Source organism: Mus musculus, chromosome 2, assembly GCF_000001635.26.
Source record: "Mus musculus strain C57BL/6J chromosome 2, GRCm38.p6 C57BL/6J".
In the NCBI taxonomy this organism is placed as follows: Eukaryota; Metazoa; Chordata; class Mammalia; order Rodentia; family Muridae; genus Mus; species Mus musculus.
Window position 1 is genome coordinate 136,996,508 of NC_000068.7, and position 20,235 is coordinate 137,016,742.

The following is a 20,235-nucleotide window of genomic DNA, read 5'->3' on the forward strand; positions in this document are numbered from 1 at the left end:
GGAAGGTAGGCCACTTTTTATTATGACTGGAGGATCTAAAATACAGTGGTAGTAGCAGTGCTTATGGCCATTAGAAATCACAGCTCTTTGTCTGTTATGGTTGTTGCAAAGTGATTTTAAAGAATAGTATTAATTTAATATTAAGGCTAATATTAAAGATATGTAGATACCAGAACCCATATCCTAAAGTGCCTCCTAGGCCTCTCTTCTAGGCTTTAGGTTCTCTGCTATGGCTTCTCGCTCAGCTCCACTCTTCCCTTGTCATCACTCATATTCAACCCAGAAATCTGCTCATCCCAGATCTCCTTCTGGGGAAGATGAGCCCAGTTGTTACTGTAATTCCAGCACAAACAATAATGATGGATGAGTTGAGGAAGACAGAGGCCTCAGGTTCTGGTTCTCAGGTTTCTTCATTCCAATACAGTATAGAACAGAAGCCGCTTAACATCCTATTGAAGAACACCATGCACAAGAAAACATATCTGAAAATATCACAGCACTCTTCCCTTTCTTCAGTTAGCTGTTGTTACTGGGCCCATCAGATATGAGTCAGCCCCTGCAAACCATGCATGCATTATTACAGTATCACCAACTGGAGTTGCTTTTTAAGATTTTGATAAATATACTTCAGTGGAATCAGTTTTCTTTTGTATCTCCTATATTCATTTTATGTATTTAAAATGCATTCTTGGTACATTTTATAAGATTCTCAGTTGGCTAAAGAAAGACTCAGGGCACACAAAATGTTAATATCCACCAGCTAAGATCTTGTAGTTGTGGCATATGACCTCCACCTGGTGGCAGCAGCATCCTTAAAGGTTAGATCTATAATCAACAATTGAGAACATAATCTGAGTGTAGCCATCCATACACTTGAATGTGGTTTTCAAACATTGTTTTGCTACAGCCCACAAAACATCAGCCTTTCATCATAATTCATACAGAGATTTACATTGCACCAAACAGTTCTCAATCTTAGTATCTGACATACTGATACTTTTTATGGCTTTCTAATATTCTCTTGGATTTCTTTAATTAAAAAACAATTCTGGTTGGGCAATAGAATCACACACCTTTAATCTCAGCTCTTGGTAGGAAGAGACAGGGGAACGAGTATCTTTGAGTTTGAGGTCAGCCTGGTCTACAGAGTTAGTTCTAGAACAGCCAAGGCTACACATAAAAACCCTTTCTTGAAAAACCCAAAATAATAATGATAATAATAATAATAATAATAATAATAATTTTGATGCATCAAACTAAATTGCAATCAGACAGCCACAATACACTATCCTTATAAGAGGTTATATAATTTGCACACAGTTTCAGATATTATACTTACATTTTAAAATTATTTATTAGTGATCAGTAATTCATACAAGGTAAGAAGAGCCACTTTTATATGTACAACCAAGGTCCCTTTTTAGAACACTGCATCTTCCTGTCATTTGTCTTCTTCTTATGCCATGCAGACACTGCCCTGCCACTTTCACCACACATGGCTCTTGCTGTTGTGAACTGTCAGAGCCATACAGTAGGTGTTCATCAAACTGGCCTCATTAACTCATCCTGGTTTTGAGATGAGTCTGTGGGTTGTGTCAACATTTTGATTAATGCGATTCCATTGTGTGAGTAGAATACTAGTTTATTCTCCTGTTGATGGTCCTTGAGTCTGTCTTCAGTTTGGTCTAGTGGGAACAGAGCTCAGATAAGCTTATAAGATGGCCTCCTTGGCCTAGTCAGTAAGTACATGGCTTGCTATAGAAAGCTGGCAAACCTTTTGCCAAAGTGGATGAACCCAGTTGCATTTGCAACAGTGTATGAGTTTGGGCTGCTCCATTCTTTCCTGCCATTTGGTATGGTGTCAGTCTTTGTACTTTGAATCCATTCTGTGGCTGTGGCTGTGGCAGTTAATTAGGAAATGAGTTTCCCTGGCATCAGTCAAATTCAATACTTTTTCAAGTGCAGTCACCCATTTTTCATATTTGTGGTACATATTTCAGCTTAGATTAAAAAATTCTGTGACTCTGTGGAAGTTGTTTACATATTTGGATGTCAGTCCTGCATGTCAGACATGTGTATTTATAAATGTCTTTTATCCAGTCTGTGGCAAACTTATCATTTCACTGATAGTACCGCTGATGAGCAGAAATTTCTTTGATTGTTTATGTCCACTTTAATCGACAATTTTTTCTTCAATGTTTTAAATTTCCGGGATCATATGTATAAAATCTTTTCCTGCCCCAGTGATAAGAGTAATAATGTTTTGGTTATTATGCTTAAGTCTATAATTTATCTCAAACTAAATGTTATAATTGTTAATAAGGTAGATACCAGTTAAGTTTCTTTTTTCTTTTTTTTCCTGTGTTTGTGGCTGATGTTCTAGCACCATTTTTTGAATCTACTTTGGCCATGTTTTCACAAAAGTTTATAAAGGAAAGTTTAAAGGCTTCCTTAGTTAGAGATGTATAAAAGTGACTTTGCTACAGGTCTGTAGAATGAATTGTCAGGGGCTCTTTGACATCATCCTCAACCTATGATCTTGGTTGCCTGTTTTTTTCTTTCTAATGTATTGTTTACTGTTATCTTGGGAATCTCAGAAGTGACTTCTGATGTGTGAACATTTATAAAGCTACAGCCTCTGTGTGCTGTGTGTGTGTGTGTGTGTGTGTGTATGCATGCACGCACTCCTCTGCATGCACTCCTGTGAGCTTCCCTGCATGGTCCCCTGAATGAATTCCTGCATGAGGCCAGAGGTTCAGCATCAGGTGAACCATTCTTGAACCTGGAGCTTGCCATTTCTGTTTGACTGACTGCTCAGTAAGCCTCTGGAATCAGCACTGAGACCTGAGGTACTAATGAGCGTGGGGACTCACACTTCCACAGAGGGCCCTTGACCCTCTCAGTCATGTCTCCAGCCTAGTTACAGCTTTTCATGAGACCCATGTGGCTGCTGACCAGTACGGAGACATTAGCTACATGGGCTTAACAAATTGACATAAAATGAAATTAAAATGCCAACTTTAAGTCATGATAGCCATATTTTGAGGACCTAGTTGGCTATTCTATTGTATTATAGACATACAGTATTTTCATCTTTTCTCTTAAAGTAAGAAAGGAGGCTTTGAAAATTCATAGCATATTTAAGGGAGACTTTCCTCAGTTTCAGTAACTGGCATCCAACTTGGACCCCCTTATCTCTCTGGTTCTTTCTTGTTTTCCTGAGTATTTATTCCTATCCCATGCTCTTTCGTGCAGCTAGTTCTTATATTTTAAAAAAAGGCAATAACTTATATAGATTCTTTACCATGGAGGAGAAAGGCTCTTCACAGAATTGTTCTTTTCTGGAGGCTACCTGGTACTGTCCTCTTCTACTTCTCTCGATGTTTGGCAGACTTCCAGCTACCATGGAGCTGTCTGGTCATCCTCTTTCAAGGTGTGGTCTAGAAATAGTTATTTTGTCATTTCCATCCTAATTAAGCCTGCATTTCTTCTTAACATCTCCACTATAATTATGGACTTGTGAACACTAGGAGCCATGCTGAGATTCCGCCCCAAGGGTGGGTTTGTTGTCCTTCTTGTGTATGTACAGTTTGTGACATCCTCTGGAGTTCTCTGTTGGGCATGACCTGCATAGACACATTCTACCATTGATAAATATTCACCTCTTCTCTTTCAGTGTGGGAACTTCGCAGTCCTGGTGGATCTTCATGTATTGCCACAAGGTTCAAACAGAGACTCCAGTTGGTTTTCTGAACAGAAGAAAGAGGTATAAGAAACACTTTTATCTTTAAATAATGTTTTTTGTAATACCAGATAGAAGAAATGTCAGCTAGTCAGCTATTCTGAGCTTTCTATTTCCTTAGTGTTTTTTTTTTTTTTTTAAAGGGTGATTGTTAGGCGTTCACTGAAAGGCAGGAGTATGTCTGGAGAGAAGCATGCATGTGTGCCCACTCATGCTCTTCTGACAGAGCCATGTTTCATGTGCTGACTGTGTGTGTGCACATGTGCACCTTACACTCTCTATGTCCTCATCCCAGGCTCTATTATTTAAACCCAAAATTCGAATTCCCTCCACTTGGAGGAAAATTATTCTCAATAATAAAAAGGGAAGAAGAGGAAGTCAGACTAGTCCAAGTGAGCAGGGATTTTGATCTGAAGAGATGAGAAGAATGGCAGCACCTGTAACAGGTGTGGAGTTCACAGGAGGCTAATCGCCACATCTGTATTAATCCTCACTTTGATCTTTGCCTCTTTTCATTGTCATGAGCCTTGACAAGTGAAGAGGAATTCCAGTCTTCCTCCTTTCATGTTGACTATCCAGTAAAGCAGAGAGTTAGTATGGATGTGCAGTTGACTTGGAACAACATAGATTTGGAATATGTTGGTCTGTTAACACATGAAATTTTAGGAAAATTTGAAGGAAAAACCCGTTAGATGAGCTTCATAGCCTAGAAATATTTAAGAAAAATAGAATTAGTTTACTGTTTACTCCCAAAATGTACTACAGTTCTTTAAGGCATTCTGTAAGCCTCTGTTGGCTTAAGTTGAGGGTCTGCCTAAAACACTAGGTGAGTGGCTAATGCCACATGAACAGTTTGTCTAAGTAAAAAAGTATCTCTTATTGTTCGTAATTATTTGTTCAACCGTCCAAACCTAACATAGAAAATGTGTCACGACTTTATTTTTTCCATTAGTAATTCTTTCTAGTTAGTAGTTGGCTATTATAGAACGAAAGAGGTGTCTTGTTCTCAAAAGCTGAGTTAAGTTCCTAGCACCCATTCAGACAGCCCACAACTACCAATAACTCCTGCTCTAGGGGCTTCAAGCCCTCTTTTGTCCATGGTCATGACCCACACATGTCACAAACACACACACACACACACACACACACACACACACACACACATACACACACACACACACACACACACACACACACACACCACACACACACACACACATCAAAGTCAAAACCTTAAAAAGTTAAGTTACTGAGGAGTCAACAGTTATTCTAGGGTTTCTAACTATCTTTCTACCTCTTGACTTTAAGAATTCATTCTATGATATTTGACCTTCCTGGGAGCTTCAGTTTCCTCTTAAAATGAGAGTTTGACCAGATAAGGCTTTAGTCTCCTATGATTTCAATACTTCTGTGAGCTCCTATAGTGTAGAAACATTATTTCTTTCCTTCTATAGAGATCAGGGACAGATAGTGAGGCATACCCTGTTCAAAAGTTTCAAAACAGACTAGCTATATTGCTCTGTGAGTATAAAGGTGCATACTGCCCAACAGTATGTGTATCCCCAGGATACACAAGGTAGAACGAAAGAACTAACTCCTGCAAGATGTTAGTTCTGACCTGCACGTATACACTACAGCTTGTATGTGCCCACACAACTACACTAATATACACCAGAAATAAATGAGTAGATATAATTTTAAAACTTTCAAAATATGCTGGTCCTTTTTTCCTTCATAGTATTTATCTGCTGCCATGACTCTTCGAGAAGTGAATAATAGTCAGTTGTACTAATATTGAATGATAACAAGACTAATAACGGTTGGATGGAGAATGGTATTTGTGAGTTCAGTTCACTAAGACTAATCTATCCACCCACAAATTAGTTTTAAAAATACATTTTCCATCAAATAGAAATACCAGTAGTACTTTGTGGTCATTATTTTGCAAGGATACTCAGTGACCCAATGCTGAGAAGAGGAAACAAGAACTGGTATGGTTGTTTTATCACTAAGGAAGTTGATTATGGGCTGTCCTCTTGAAAACTCTCTATTTAGCAGGTCAGAATCTTTCTCCACCATTTACCTTCTTCAATCTCAGATTTTAGATCACTTACACATGTCTATATGATTCAAATTAGTGAGTTCACTATAACAAAGTGCCTAATATTTCACATAAGGGACCTCACCCCAGTAGCTTCTGATAGCTTCTAAAATCTCTAATTCCAGACTCCAACTTTCCCATGCTCTTTCACAGTTTGACTACTTCAGCTGTAGACCTTTAGTGTTGGTATTTAGGCAGTTTTGATCAAGAAGTAGTTGATATGGAATGCTCTGGATAGATGCCCTGCAAAGCATGAGGTGAGATTTCTTGTCAAGGGGCCACAAGGTGCTGTGCTCTTCCAACTAGTGCCTACTCTAGAACAGTTAGGCATGACTTAGCAGAGGTGCATGGTGGGACCTGCAGAGAGGTGCTTTGGTGGTTACTGCAAGAGGTCTGCTTATTCTAATAAGTTGAGCATTCCTCTCAAAGTAAAGTCAATATTTCGCTATCTCTGTTTTAGGCTGTTTCTTCAAAATACATCGTCATTGACATTAGAGCTAGTCTGAAATACTTTATGTGCATGCTTTAAAAGGAGAGTTAAAGAAAGGTTACTGCTTTACATTGTTCAGTCAGTGCTTTGTTGGTTTTAGCCTTTAGATCACCTTATGATTGAAGTTTCATAAACAACCTTTTTGATTGCATTCTTTGTATGAAAAGAGGACTGGGTTAATATATTAAACATACGTTTTATTTGAGTCCAGTTCAAGAAGTCTTTGCACTCAAGAGGCAAACCGAAATGGTCCCATCTGTAAACTTGCAGAAGTTATTAGCACAAGCCCCATTAGCCCTGAGAGGCAGTGTCTATCTCCCAGTCATGGAGTTTTCCTGCGTCCTCTCGCCGACCTCTCAGATTTCTCTGGCTGTTTTCTCCTGTACAACTCTATTTGCTTCACCATGTCTGGCACCATCAGTTCTTAGGGACTTTTCCCACTCTGCCCATTGCTGTCTTTAATTCCTAAAACCAGCTTCCCAGAAGGAACGCCTGTACTATAGTGAGACGCTTCATGTGTATGGCCTCTATTTTTGTCTTACTATTTTTAGTCCTAGCCTTATAGGGTATTTATGGCCAAATTTTAGCAATCCCTGTTGCCTTGTGTGTCTTCCACATATTTTCTAGCTCAGTCATAGTTGAACCCTCCATGTGAAGCAGAAATTATTTAATTGCTAGAGCGACAGTATGAGGCAAGGCTGCCTTTGTGTTCTGTCAACAGTGCCAAGGCATTCAGCTGCAAATGGATATCTTTATATCCCACAAAGAAATGCATCTTTTAGTTACAATAAAAATCAAGAGAGAGAAGACTGGTATTTGTATTTTATGTAGAAATTTCTGTGTATGTGTCAAACCAAGGGTTTTTTATATACTATTTAAGGGGTGTTTGCAGGAAAGGAACTCACTATGGCTGCTCTAAAGAGCAGCCAAAAACCTGGTTTATGTTGTAATTATGAAGCATTTAAAAGACCAACCTGTGATGTCTGAGAAACAAGTGAAACAGGTTTGAGGTGACCTGAAGAACTCTGAGAGTGCTTCAGAGTTGTTGGGAATTGATCTAGGATTTATTACTCATTTGGTGTCAGTTTTATATGTATCCTGTATATATGTACCCTGATATCCTGTAGTAAATTACATTTTCTTGATAATGCAGGAATCACCACATAAAACACTGATAGTTCCAATGTGGACTTGGACTTCTGAGTTATTTTTGGTTGTTGTTCTTTACAAATATTATAAGCCAAATGATATCTCTAGAAATTTATTAATATGGTATGCTGAAATTTAGTTCAAGCCTAGTTCTGCTACCTAATAACATTAATCTACATCAGAGACCTGAGAAGCTATTTTTATCATTAATGAATGAAGAATCATACTGTGATTTGAAAAAGCAAATGGGGTTTATGCCACCACCACAAGAGTGGTAAGTTCACGTTACTGGATTCCCCCGTTTTCTATTTAACCCACCACTCTGACTCTCTTGTGTTTGTAATCCTAAAACCAGAAACTAGTGAATAATGGTATTCACTTAACACTAAAATATAAAAATTAAATTTGAAACAAAATTCTCAGTGTTTCTGGCTTTCTTTATACAAAGAACACTGTATCAGCAAACAGGACAACAGTGCAGTGAGACCATGGGGCCAGCGGGCTGGCAGCTGTGACCTGTCCCATGCCACCTGCAGTGACAGTAGGAATATTCTTACCCTCCTTTCTGCCTCTGACTACCTCCCTGAGACTGTGCTGCCACCCATGTAGAGCTCCATGGGATTTGTCTCTTCTCTCCATCACAGTGTGATAGACTGATACTTATGAAAACATTCTTGAAGTCACATCCTGCTCTTGAAGTAAGCTTTTAAGTCTTTCATTTGATATTGTAAAACTGAGGTAGAGAGAAAATGATGTAAGCCAGCATCAGGCTTGAAGCCATCTTTGATAGTATGTTTAATAGTGCAGTGATGAACAGTGTTCATTTCAGCATAACTGCTAGGCTTAAAAGCTAGCTGAAAAGCATTTGCTTTCTCAATATGTATAATTTTGCTTCTCCCCATTGCATTAAACTAGAAATGTCTAATGTTTTAAATTTACTTTAGGAAGTTTGTTTGCTGTTAAAAGAAACCATTGATTCCAGAGTTAAGGAGTATGTGGGCATTTATAAACAGCGCAAGCCATCAAGTGCAGAATTCACAAGATCCAGTCCCTTGTCCTTAAAAGGTAGGCAACAAGCACTGCAATTTTGGACAAAGAAAGTAAAGTTTCAGCTTTGTAGAGATTGCAATTATATTTCACTCTGTCATGTCCGCATAGTGATCCATTTAAAACTATGCTGTGATGACGATACTTGTGTTTGAGGAACAAACATTTGCCAGAAAGCCCTAAAGGACTTTTAATGATAGGCAAAATATATAAAAATAGCAAATAAAACATTCTTAAGGAAACTGTAACATTTTAAAGGTCTCTTTTGGTTTTTTGACAAATAGTCTTAAATGAATTTATATTAATACTGACATCACTTGATTCGCTGTCCTTTGCTTTTTAGAATGTTTTCCCATATGTCATTCTCTTTCAAATGTTCTCAGACAGGAGCACTGATACTCCTGGAGGGCATTTGGAAATGTGTGCAGAGTTTTGCTTGTCAGGAGTGGCATGGGGTGGGTGCTGCCTGTAGTGGGCAGAGGCCGGGGATGACAGGACAGCCACAGGGCACAGAGCAACCAAAGCAAGGTTGACACATTCCTTCCCTCCTCTTGACCCCAGTACTTACCTCAGTACCTGTGATAGAGATGCAGTGACATGCTGAGTGACCACAGGGGACAGAGCTGGAATCCAGACCCAGTTCTTATGAACTCCACTCCACTGTTTTTTCTGTTCTCTTGGTCTTCTGCTTTGTTTCTCTGTTTTGTTTTGGTTGGTTGTTTCTTACATAAAATCAGCATTTCATAGCAGTCTGTGATACAGTCAGTGCATGCTATTTATCAGACTGTAGTGGTAGACTGCTGTGAGCCCCGTTATGCTAACAGAAGATGTTTAGGAAAAATACTGGATTACACACTCCTGAAATCGCTCTAGGTCTAGAGTGCTTACCTTGTATAGATGATAAATAGAGAAGTAGTTTTTGTTACCTGAACTGGAAGGCTTGAGAGAATTTCATTTCCAAACAAAGCAATATTACTATCCAGTGGTTCTCCACCTGTGGCCATGACACCCACAGGGGTTGCATATCAGATATCCTACATATCAGATATTTACAGTATGATTCATAACAGTAGCAAAATTACAGTTATCATGTAGCAAGAAAATAACCGTATGGAGAAACGGTATTGGAGGGTCACAGCATTAGAAAGGTTGTGGAACACTGATCCAGGAGATGCTCCAGGGGATTTGCCACTCAGGGCTGCTTTAAATTATGAGAGAAGCACTCCTTGTACCGCAATTAGACCTGGACAAGCTCATATTTTCACCAGTGCAACAGGAAAAGAATTGAGCAAGATTCTCCGATTCCCGACTCTAGTGCAGCTGTTACAATAGGTGCTTTGATCAGTACTGATTCTCAACCAACCCTTCCCTTCCCAAACCTGCCCTGGCAGCTAAAGTGTGTTTGAGGCTACATACTCAGTACCCAGCTTCTCTCAGAGACAAGAAAACATCCTCATTTTTGTGGAGGAAAAGATTTATTGATTAAACAGACAAAGGGAGCTTAGTCTATACACAGTTTTGTAACCGTTTCCCCCTCCTAATTAATATATTACTAAAATAAAATTTCCCGTGTCACTGTTTGGTAAAGTTGTTGTTGTACAGTACAGATAAAATTTACTATTTAACAACTATTGAAGTGTTTACTTTGGCAGCAGAAGTATGCTCCCATTTTTGTGCAACTGTTGCCATTACCAATCTCCAGAAGTCTGTCACTGTCCAGTAGGACTTTGTACCTAGGAATAATGTGTCCTCATGCTCTAGCTGAGCCCTGGGTAGCAGAGGTCCTGCTTCCTGATTTTCTTGAGCTCACTACAGTCAGTATCTTCCATGAGTGAGTCATATGATATTTGTCATCTTATTCTCTGGTTTATTTTCATTACAGTTAGGTTTTCAGCATTCCTAGTGATGCATTTATCAGAATTTCACTTCTTTTGAAATCTTATAGTGGATGACACATTGTCTGTTCATTCATTTGTTGATGATCACTTCTATGCTCTGACTCGTATGAACAATAGTGTGTGAACACTGATATACAAATTATCTTTTCAGGACTTTGGGTTTTTAAATATACACTTAGAAATGTCTGGATCACAGGGTAATTCTTTTGATTATGTTTTTGAGGTACTAATATATTATTTGCCGCATGACTGCATTATTTTACATCCTCACTCACTGTACAAGGGGTCTATTTTCTCTACACCTTTGCCGACCCTTATTTTCTGATACTTTGATAATTGCCATCATGACATATGTGGAACAATCTCTAATTGTGGCTTTTTGGCTCTTGTTTGTTTGTCTTGGTTTGGTTTGGTTTGGTTTGGTACTATTTCCTTGGTGAATAGTGATGCTGGCCATCTTTTTATGTACTCATTGGCTATTCATATATCTTTTTTTTCTTTTGAGAAATGACTATATGCCTAGTCCATTTTTAACTGGGCTTTTGAGGGAAAGTTTTTAGAGGGCTTTATAAATTATGCATATTAACATTCCTTATTGACTATGTAATTGACAAATATTTTCTCAAATTCTGTGGTTTGTCTTTTTAATCTCTTGGTGGCTTACCTTGGCATAGATATACATACATACATACATACATACATACATACATGTGTGTGTGTGTGTGTGTGTGTGTGTGTGTGTGTGGCCTTAAATGTGCTAAAGCCAAAATACCACTTTTTTCTTTTGTTGCTAGTACTTAGATGCTATGTCTGTGGAAATCATTGTCAGTCCTGTTTTGTGAAACGTTTTTTAAAATTTTTCTTCTAAAAACAGAAGTTCTATGGAATTTAAACTCATTTTCATGTGGATGTCCACAGTTTTCTTAGTATTCTTTGCTTAAACGGCTGATTTCCACATTGAATGGGTTTGGTAATCTTATTAATAAGCATTTGGTATTGAAATGAAGTTTAATTTCTGAGCTTGCCATTCTGCTGTAGCCTTTAGTGTCTGCCACTGGTGCTGGTTCTAGAGCCTCCTGATATGTTATAGCTTGTACTGAGTCTTTCAAGATTGCCTTGACTTACTCCTGGTCCACATTGCTATTTTTGATGAGTATAAATTAAGTATTCTATTAAACATCAGTGTTCTTAATGTATTGGTGGAATTTGGATTGCATCTGATACTCTTAGTTCTAAAGAAAAGTGCAGTTGACATTCTAATAATGTATATATTTGTTATTTCAGGGTCTGATTTAATATTGTTTTGGGGACTGATTAGAGTTGGGTGTGTGTGTGTGTGTGTGTGCATGTACACATGGGTGCACACAAGTGGGGTTACATTAACTCAGCACATGTTCTATTAGTGGTCTATATGAACTATAACTTTTTCTTTTCATTTCTTTTTTATTATTTTGAATAGGGTCTCCCTGAGTTGTTCAGAGTCCAGGCTAGCCCCAATCTTGATATCCTCTTGGTATAGTCTCCCAAATGCTAGAATTACAGTCATGTACCACACCCAGCCTCTAAGACCACTTTAAAGATAATGATATATGTGTATATATGTATGAATGTGTACGTGTATGTGTCTGTACGTGTACAAACACATTTGTGCAGGCTCAAGGTTGAAGTCACGAATTATCACTATCCACTCCAACTTATTCATTGCCAGGTTTTCTCAGTTGAGCCCAGCACTTGTTTATATGGCAAGTCTTACTCTAAAGATAGCCTGTCGCCCCCTTCCAGGCATGCAGCTATGCCCACTGGCATTTACGTGCGTTGGAGGGATCAAAATCCCATTGCTCATGCTTTTGCAGCAAGTCCTTAACCCCTGAGCCATCTGTCTTCTATTCCCCAGCAAATGGATTTTCTGTTGTCACCTGCTCTGGACTTTAACTGTACCACCACAAACCAGGCCGTGTTTGCCTTATGCAGCATCTGATGACCATTAATAGAGTGGATACAGTATTTAGTGCAGTGAGATGATTGTGTGACCAGAGGAAACCAGGAGATAGATATATATGTACACATATACAAACTTTTTTGAAAGTAAAATTTTCAGGGTAGCCCCATATTTTGACTCTTCCCCTCATTTCAATAACTTCTGTGCATATTTGTTGAGGTTTATACCATGGCCATCCCCTTCCCCAGTAGCCATGAGGTAGTTTATATTTCTCCCTCACTTAGAGAACTGTAGCAGGCACCTCATGGTACCTTTCATATGGCCAGTGTGCCACATTCTGTCCATTCTATACTTAGGCCGTCCCTTAAAAAAATCACAGGTTTGATTTTGTGCAACTCTGTAGAAAACCATTCAGGATATTCTCAGGATCACTATGATGAAGACCCCTGGGGAACTGAGCTGCCAGTCATACAGTACCACTTTTCCTTTCTCTTGTTTAAGTGCCATTGACTTGATTCCTTTCTCCTAGAGTTCCATCGTTCTGAAAGCTTGACTCAAATCAGAACCTTTTCTTCCCTGCTCTGTGTTATCATCAGCTCTCTAGTCAATGTACCCAGCACAATCTCCCTGTTTGTAGATTACAGGTACCCTAAACTTATCCTCCTACCATTTGACAAACATCTACCTCTCCACAGTGTGTGAGCCTCCCATGGACCAGGTCTGCCCTGTATACTCTTTGTTGTCTCTCTACCATGCAGGGCAGTCTATGGTCTACAAAATACAGTACATATGTGTTTAGGTGATTGCTTTTCTCATAAGGTTAGGGTTGCTCTAAGGAACCTGGCCTTCCTTATTTCCTGCAGAACCTACTTCATTTTTAGTAGCGTCTCCATTGTATGGCCAATGAAGTCCCAACTCATTTTTTTTTTTTTTACCAGTTCTTTCATTCCCCCTTTCCTCTAAATACCTGTTATTTGGAATTTATTACTTATATTATCTGTACCATATTATATCTTAGCCATGCTATAGTCTACTTAACAGCCTTCTTTCCTCCCTCAGAGGGGGGGGGGCTGACTCTGGCACCCCTAGAATCACCTTTCCAGATTACCATGCTGCAGAGAACTGTCTTCTGAGTGCTTGCTCTCCTCACATAGTTCCCAAGATATGAGTGCTACAGTATGGCTCTCTCTTCCACAGGATCACTGTCCCAGTAGATAGGTTCACCACAGTCAGTTCCTTCTTTACATTTCCATGGCCACATCAGGGTAAAGTGCCTCAGCATGGCACGAGATTGAGTGTGTCGTCCTGGGTAAGCCGAGTCTACACACTTACAACTTTGTTCATTGCTCTAGTAAGATGAACATTATTCACGCTTTGATTGTTCTTTATAAAACTACATATGCTCCTCCAAGACTATATAAAAGTACTTCACAATGTCAGTGAAGACTATACCAAATATACTAGCTTCATCCCATGTAAGTCATCTGAAAAGTCATCTTGGTAGTCAGCATACGTTAGTGACATGAGGAAGTTTTCAAAAAGATATCACAGTCAACTCCTACCACCTTCACCTCAGCATCTTCCTCTAGTCATGCTCAGAGTTGGGTGTTAGCAGCATCTTCAATTTGTGTCAGACTAGCAGCCCAAAACTCAAACAAGAGAATTGTGCTCTTCGATTTTCATTTATGTTTTATGTGTTCACAGACAGCTACACATTTACAGTTTGGGTTCGTATTGGGTTGTCCTCCCTCACCCATCCCTCCCTTGTCCCCCTCTTCCTTCCTTCTTTCCTCCATTCTTCTCTCTTTCTTTCCTGCTGCCACTCCCCTCATAATTAATTCTTGACTTACTGCTATAGCCTCCAGATTGTTCTTCTAATTCATCCATGCCTCTGTTGCCAGAATTGCCTTTTAAGACAGAATTGACAGTCCTCAGCTTGAGACCCTATAGCTTAATTTCCTTTTCAGTTTCTTCTGTACTTGACATAAGCCAGAGTGTATCTAGCTCTTGGTTAAAGCTTATGGGATCTCTAAGAGGGCGAGCAGTAACTATTCTGAAGCACAGCCTCTGCTACAGCATGGGGACAGGTTGAGTATACATACCAGTTACCATGAAAGTCATGTTCATCTGCAAAGCCAGGACATAGTACCAGAAACTGCTGCCCAGCCAGAGAGGTCAGCACATGACCAAGCCCTGTGCTTCAGAACCATGTCTTGTGTCTGTTTTCTGACCACAGTGAGTCAATGGAGGCAAACCATTTGGCCTTTACCCTGCGAGTATCAGAATAAGAGAGGTGTCAATCTTTTGGTTGAGTAGATGCATGGTACAGCTTACTCACTTAAGTGTTCCTCTTGATTTCCTATTTCCCTGAGTTTCCAAGTGGTAACAACAAGCTGTCAGCCCACTCCTAACACAGCTGCCGAGCTACATAGAATATTCCCTCTCCAATAGATAAAGTTCGAAACCTCAGCTCCACTCTACTACGGGGTTTCTGAGTGATGGTTCTATACTTTTAACCCTCTCTAGTTCATTCATAGCTCATGTTTATTAATTTACTGACTAAATTGTGAAGTGGACTATAACCACCATATTTTAAATAAAACAAGTAGGAAACAGCATAAACTTCTATCTCGGTTCTTGCAGATGAAGCAGCAAAAAGGGATGTGTAGATTGCAGTTACCATTCTGGCTTTGGTAAGCAAGAAACATGTAGTTAGTATTTCTATCTTTTTCCTTTGGATTTGTTTTCTATTCCTTGTGCCTGTAGCTGATCTGGGGTCTTCACTTTGACTCTTGAGGTGCTTGAGCTGCCAGCGGCTCTGCCTTGACAGGTCAATCTTGTTCCTTGCTCTGTCCACTTTGAGAATGCTCAGTAGTGTCAGGGGGTGGTGGCACACACCTTTAATCCCAGCACTTGGGAAGCAGACGCAGGCTGATCTCTGAGTTCAAGTCCAGTCTAGTCCACATATTGAGTTCCAGGAATGCTAGGATTGTCACCCCTCCATTTATCCCTTGGTTCCAGAAACCAGTTATTTTGTTTGTTTGTTTTGCTTTTGCCAGGGAAATACATATTACTTGGCCGGTCGGACTATACTTTGCATCTTTTAACTTACAGGCTTTTCCAAGTTCCATCAGGTCTTGACCCTCACTTTGCATCCTGACTGAATTTTTAGTAAATCTCATCTTTGATTACTTAAGACCATTGACCTTTATCAACCCATTGTCTTATTATGACCAAGTGACTTATGCAGTTTTGGTCTTTAATAGCCTCAGTATTTTTAGCCACCTAGTCATCACATGACTTCCTACTCCAGGGCTTTGGTGGTTTGCAGACACCATCTGTTCTAATCATTAGTCTTTCCAGCTCTTGATGCCCTGAGGTTGTCTCTCACAGAGACTTTACAGCAGTGCTGTTCTCAAACGAGCCAGTCATTATTTTGCAAAGGATTCTGGTAGAAGAGAGGAAATCTCTGGTAGGGGTTGCCATTCTTATTCAGATCTTCATACATACACATATCTCACCATTCTCTTAGCATCCTTTGGCTAGTTGTGCTTGGCTGGGTCTACCTAAGTGAGCCTTATAGCTGAATTCTGATAGAGGAGCCCCAGCTCTCTCATCAATGGTCTTTTTTTTTTCTTGGACAGCTACAAGAGTGACCTTCTGGGTATGGAGATGCCAAACATTTTCACCCCAGGTTGAGATAATGTGAAATCTGGCTGTTAAGAATTCTTGATGAGCCAGTCGACTAGTTCAGAGACTTTGGAAGGTCTGTGAGACACTGAGCTTACAGCAAGTCCCTCAGGAGAAAGAAGTACCCCAGTGACCTAGACCAACACACCTGAAGAGTTCCCCTGACTAATCACCAGTTTGTCATTGTACTGTAACTAAGCTATAGTCCCCAGATTACAATGCATTCTCACCTCTCAGCTTTTATCCATGCTGCTTCCACTTCTGTGGGAAAACTCTCACTATTTTAGGACTGGGCCCTGGTACAGTCAGATACTGGGGAGGAACACAAGTGTTGGAAAAAGCAGAGGAATTGTTGCTATTCATTGGTCACCTGCTTCTTGACTTTCCTTTGGTCTGCTTCCATCACAGCAGAGGTGGAGGTGGTCTGTGAGTTACAAGTCATGAAGTAGCCTTTCATTTTCCAAAACCACACCCTGCCCTGTATAAGATTCCAGGGTAGGAAAATCACCTAGCACAGAGGGAGAGAAAATGCTTTCCTCTTACCCATCCCCTCTGGCAGTCCTTTAGCATCTGCCTTTTAGTGCCTATTACTGAGTGTTAGCCGGTCAGACACCAGCACGGTTGTGTCTGAAATGGGCATTTCTAGCCACTTTTTCTTCCCATTGGTGGGGATTAAAACTAGGCTTTCTACAACTACACAAGTGCCCCACTGCTAAGCTATAACTACAGCCTGCAGACATCATCCCTGACTCTTTCCCCGAAGCTGAGAACAGGCTTGGAGTTGTGTAACTTGTCCAAAGGTCATGTAGCTGTGAAATGCCAGTAGCTATGTGATGGACAGCTGTCTAATGACAGGCTGTCTTGTGTTTCCTTTAAGGAGAGTCATGTCTGCTTGTCCTTTCTCTTAATAAAAATTCCCTCTTGTTATTAAGGCATAGTTCTTTTTAAATTACCCAGGTACAGGATCAGTGTTCTGCTTGAATTAATATATGCATCTTTGTTTTAAACTTTATATCTCCCATCTCTCATCTTGAGACAGAAAATAGACACCCAAATAGCCCATCTTCTAATCCAAAGTATCTGTTGCAATAAATTGGCTATATAGATAACAGTCCATTTATGTGTGTGGAGCAGTAGGATTTTTTTTTATTGCTTATTACTCTATTCTATATAACCTTTTCTTTTAGTTAACATCTAAGAAACCCAGCCCTTTAGAAAATGTCATAAGATAAATTAAATTTCCCTGAGTTCTGTGGTTTCTGTCTGAAGGGTTTTTTTCCCCTATGACTATGCTTTTCAGTTGAATATTTCTCTGAAGTCTTAGCTGAGGTCTCCAGCCAAAGTGCACATGCGTCTGTCTGCTCATCCTTTTGTGGCATCCAGGTGTGGTGTGTGAATGGCCAAGGCAGGAGTACAAGGCTTCCTCCCCACCTCCTCCTTTCCAGCCTTTGGGGATGGGGCACATCGCCATCGTGTTAGAAAATCCATGGGTGTTCACACAAGAAAAGAAAAAGGCAAGCATGGCCAAAACAAGCAAGTTCTTCCTATTCTTCCCTCTGTCTGAGAAATGTTCCCTCCCTTCCCTTAGTGCCTGATGCAACACGAGATCCTGCCAAAGAAAGCTTTCTCCTTGCTCTTCAGACACAGGCTTGTTGTGAGCTCTGCTCCCTGATGTCCCTGTGAGTGAAAAATGTGTACATGTAGAATTTTGTTTTGTATTTATTTTCCTAGACTATTGGAAACAGAGCCATTTCCTAATTAAAATAAATTTTGGAAGTGAAGCATGTTTCCCCTGAGCCCAGTCCTTCCTCAGCCCAAACCCGGCATCTTCAGGACAGACTGCAAATCAGCTGCAGCACACCACCTATATGATCCCCTGCAGCTGCTGCATCTCTTAATTTTCACTATTTTTCTAAAAAAAAAAAAAAAGACTATATGTCCAGTGACTGCTAAATCTCAACAAACATAGGGCCTTGATAGATACGCTATTTCTCATCATTCCTTATGTGAGTCAGCTTCTACGGCAGAGCTCTGAGTGCACACCCACAGGAGGAATGGTACTATACTCTAGTCACAGACAGAGGGTGTATAGGCAGTTTCTGACTCTCAAGGTACAGAAGGGAAGAACTGAAAAAAGGAAGAAATAGTCAGTTGTGTGGTTTTCTGAATAGTAAGCCAGCACAGCATATGCTCAGTTACCTGTTCTGTTAAATATTCATAGTTTTTACACATTGTTTTTGTTCACAGCCACTTAAGAATTGAAATGGATTTCCCTAGTCTGTCATAGAACTTAGTTGGAAGCATATGTTTTCTTTTTACACATGTGTTTAAATAGCTTTGGTTATTATTTATATTTCTCCCCATAATGTACTCAGTCAAAACATTTTCTAAGCTTTCATCCACATGCAAAAAAAAAAAAAAAACCTTAAAAAGGACAATAATGCAAACAAGTGCCTGCAAGCCCTCTCGTGAATATACTGTGGCATCAGCAGAGATTATTTTTCCAAGAATGGGCAATTTGTAAAACTTAAACTTTTAGACATTTTGTAAAAGTGCTAAAGCAGCAATGACAACTCAAGATGCTTTGCTTTCTCAAATGTGGGGGAGATGGTGCTCACCACTTACTGCAATATATAGAAAGCAAACAAAACTCTGAAGAGTAATGGTCCCACTTGCTAAAGTCACCTGATAGGGAGGGATATTGCAGAGTTTTGTCATGCTTTGTCTGCTACATTTTATACAAAATCAAATACAAAAGTGCTCAAAGAGAATTCTGTGAACAAAACAGAATTCTTTTCAACACATGAAGTGCTTGGTCTTCTATTGATCTACCTGAGACAATGTGGGCTGTCAGGGTGGACTTTATTAGAGTGATCCTACTGGCTGGGGAGTCTTCTGCTGCCTTCCCGCCCACAGCCCTTTCTCCCTGAACTCACAGCCTGAGCTCTATGGAGGCTTCTTGAAACAAAATTGATGTTGCTTTTGCTTAGTTTCAAGCTGAAGTTCCAATTCTGTTATGGTGTTTGTAGTAATGCCGCGTTGTTTTTCTACAGCTTTTAATATGAGTCTCATACTACTTTGCCTGGTTTCTTATGATGATGCAAGTTTGTGTTACTTTTTCTGAAGCTCTTATGATGATTTGAGTGCCGTACCATTGTATCTGCTTAAGATCACTTTTACAAATGGAAATTTTGCTGCTGAATTGCTATGTGTCTTGAAACTAGAAAATTCACAGGGATTACCAAATCCTTCACAAGTCATAGAGGATTTTTGTTATCAAATACTGGTTTGTAAGAATGTTTTCAGAGGAGTTGTGCAGTTGGCTGAGAGGCCTGCCCATTATCAGCTCCATGCAGAACAATGATTTATCACTAGATTTTCTACAGACAAGTCACTTGGAGGAATCAGAAGAGCTGATTCGCACTCCTGTCTGCTACAATTGGAAGGAAAAGCAATGGAGGAGAAAGCATCCAGCTCATAAATTGGAATAGAAATGGGACCAAAACTAAAAATTTTTCTTTTAGGTATCTGCTTCATTATATTTCTGATTATGACAGGGCTATTTAGGCATGCTGGAAATCAAAACAGTGCTTTATACATGCTGGGCATGTACTCTACCGCTGACCTGCATGCTCAGCCATGTGACAGCTATCATTAATTAGAGTGGCCACCATTTCTCATGCTGACAACTAGCTGCAGGGTCTGTGACTCTTCACTTTTTTAAGCAGATGAGAACAACCCTTACCATTGAAAGCCATGATTTAACTCAGCATGTCGGGAACACAGTACCCTAGCATGTTGGCTTTATGTTATCTAGTGGTCTAGTTGCCACATAGCTAATGTGTTTGTATGGATTGGCGAGAAGGATGGAAATAGAAGGGGAAAGTGAGATCCTTCCTAGACAGCGTTCTCCTTGGCACATACCAGCTAAAGCCTGGGAAGCTCTCGACCCACGGGTCTGACAGATTATAAAGAGCATTCTCCCCTCTCTGCCATAATGCCGTGGTCTTTTCTCATCCGGGCAGCATATAATTTAATTTACTAGACAGGATATGGGGAAACCTTCCCACAACCTGTATGTTTCTGGATAGTTTTCGTGTCTACTTCTCTGTAGCAGTAGCCTTCTAATGTCTAACAGTATTTGGATTGTTTACCAGCTTGTCTGGTCTTTGTCACCTC

The 20,235-nt window shown here is 39.8% G+C and overlaps 1 protein-coding gene across 11 annotated transcripts in view; it reads left to right on the forward strand.

The window, feature by feature from the left end:
- The window catches only part of Slx4ip (SLX4 interacting protein), a 190,139-nt gene that overhangs the window by 105,295 nt on the left and 64,609 nt on the right, over window positions 1-20,235 (forward strand). For 7 of the 11 annotated variants that reach the window (NR_149746.1, XM_030252134.1, NM_028201.3 and 4 more), the window contains one exon: window positions 3,677-3,766. Coding sequence is in view for 10 of the 11 variants with exons in the window: in XM_030252134.1 (XP_030107994.1) it covers window positions 3,677-3,766 (90 nt within the window). In the remaining variant the exon portion in view is untranslated. Of the gene's footprint in view, window positions 1-3,676; window positions 3,767-8,426; window positions 8,548-20,235 lie in introns of all 11 variants that reach the window. The other 4 variants (XM_011239814.2, XM_011239811.2, NM_028834.3 and 1 more) reach the window with 1 other exon arrangement.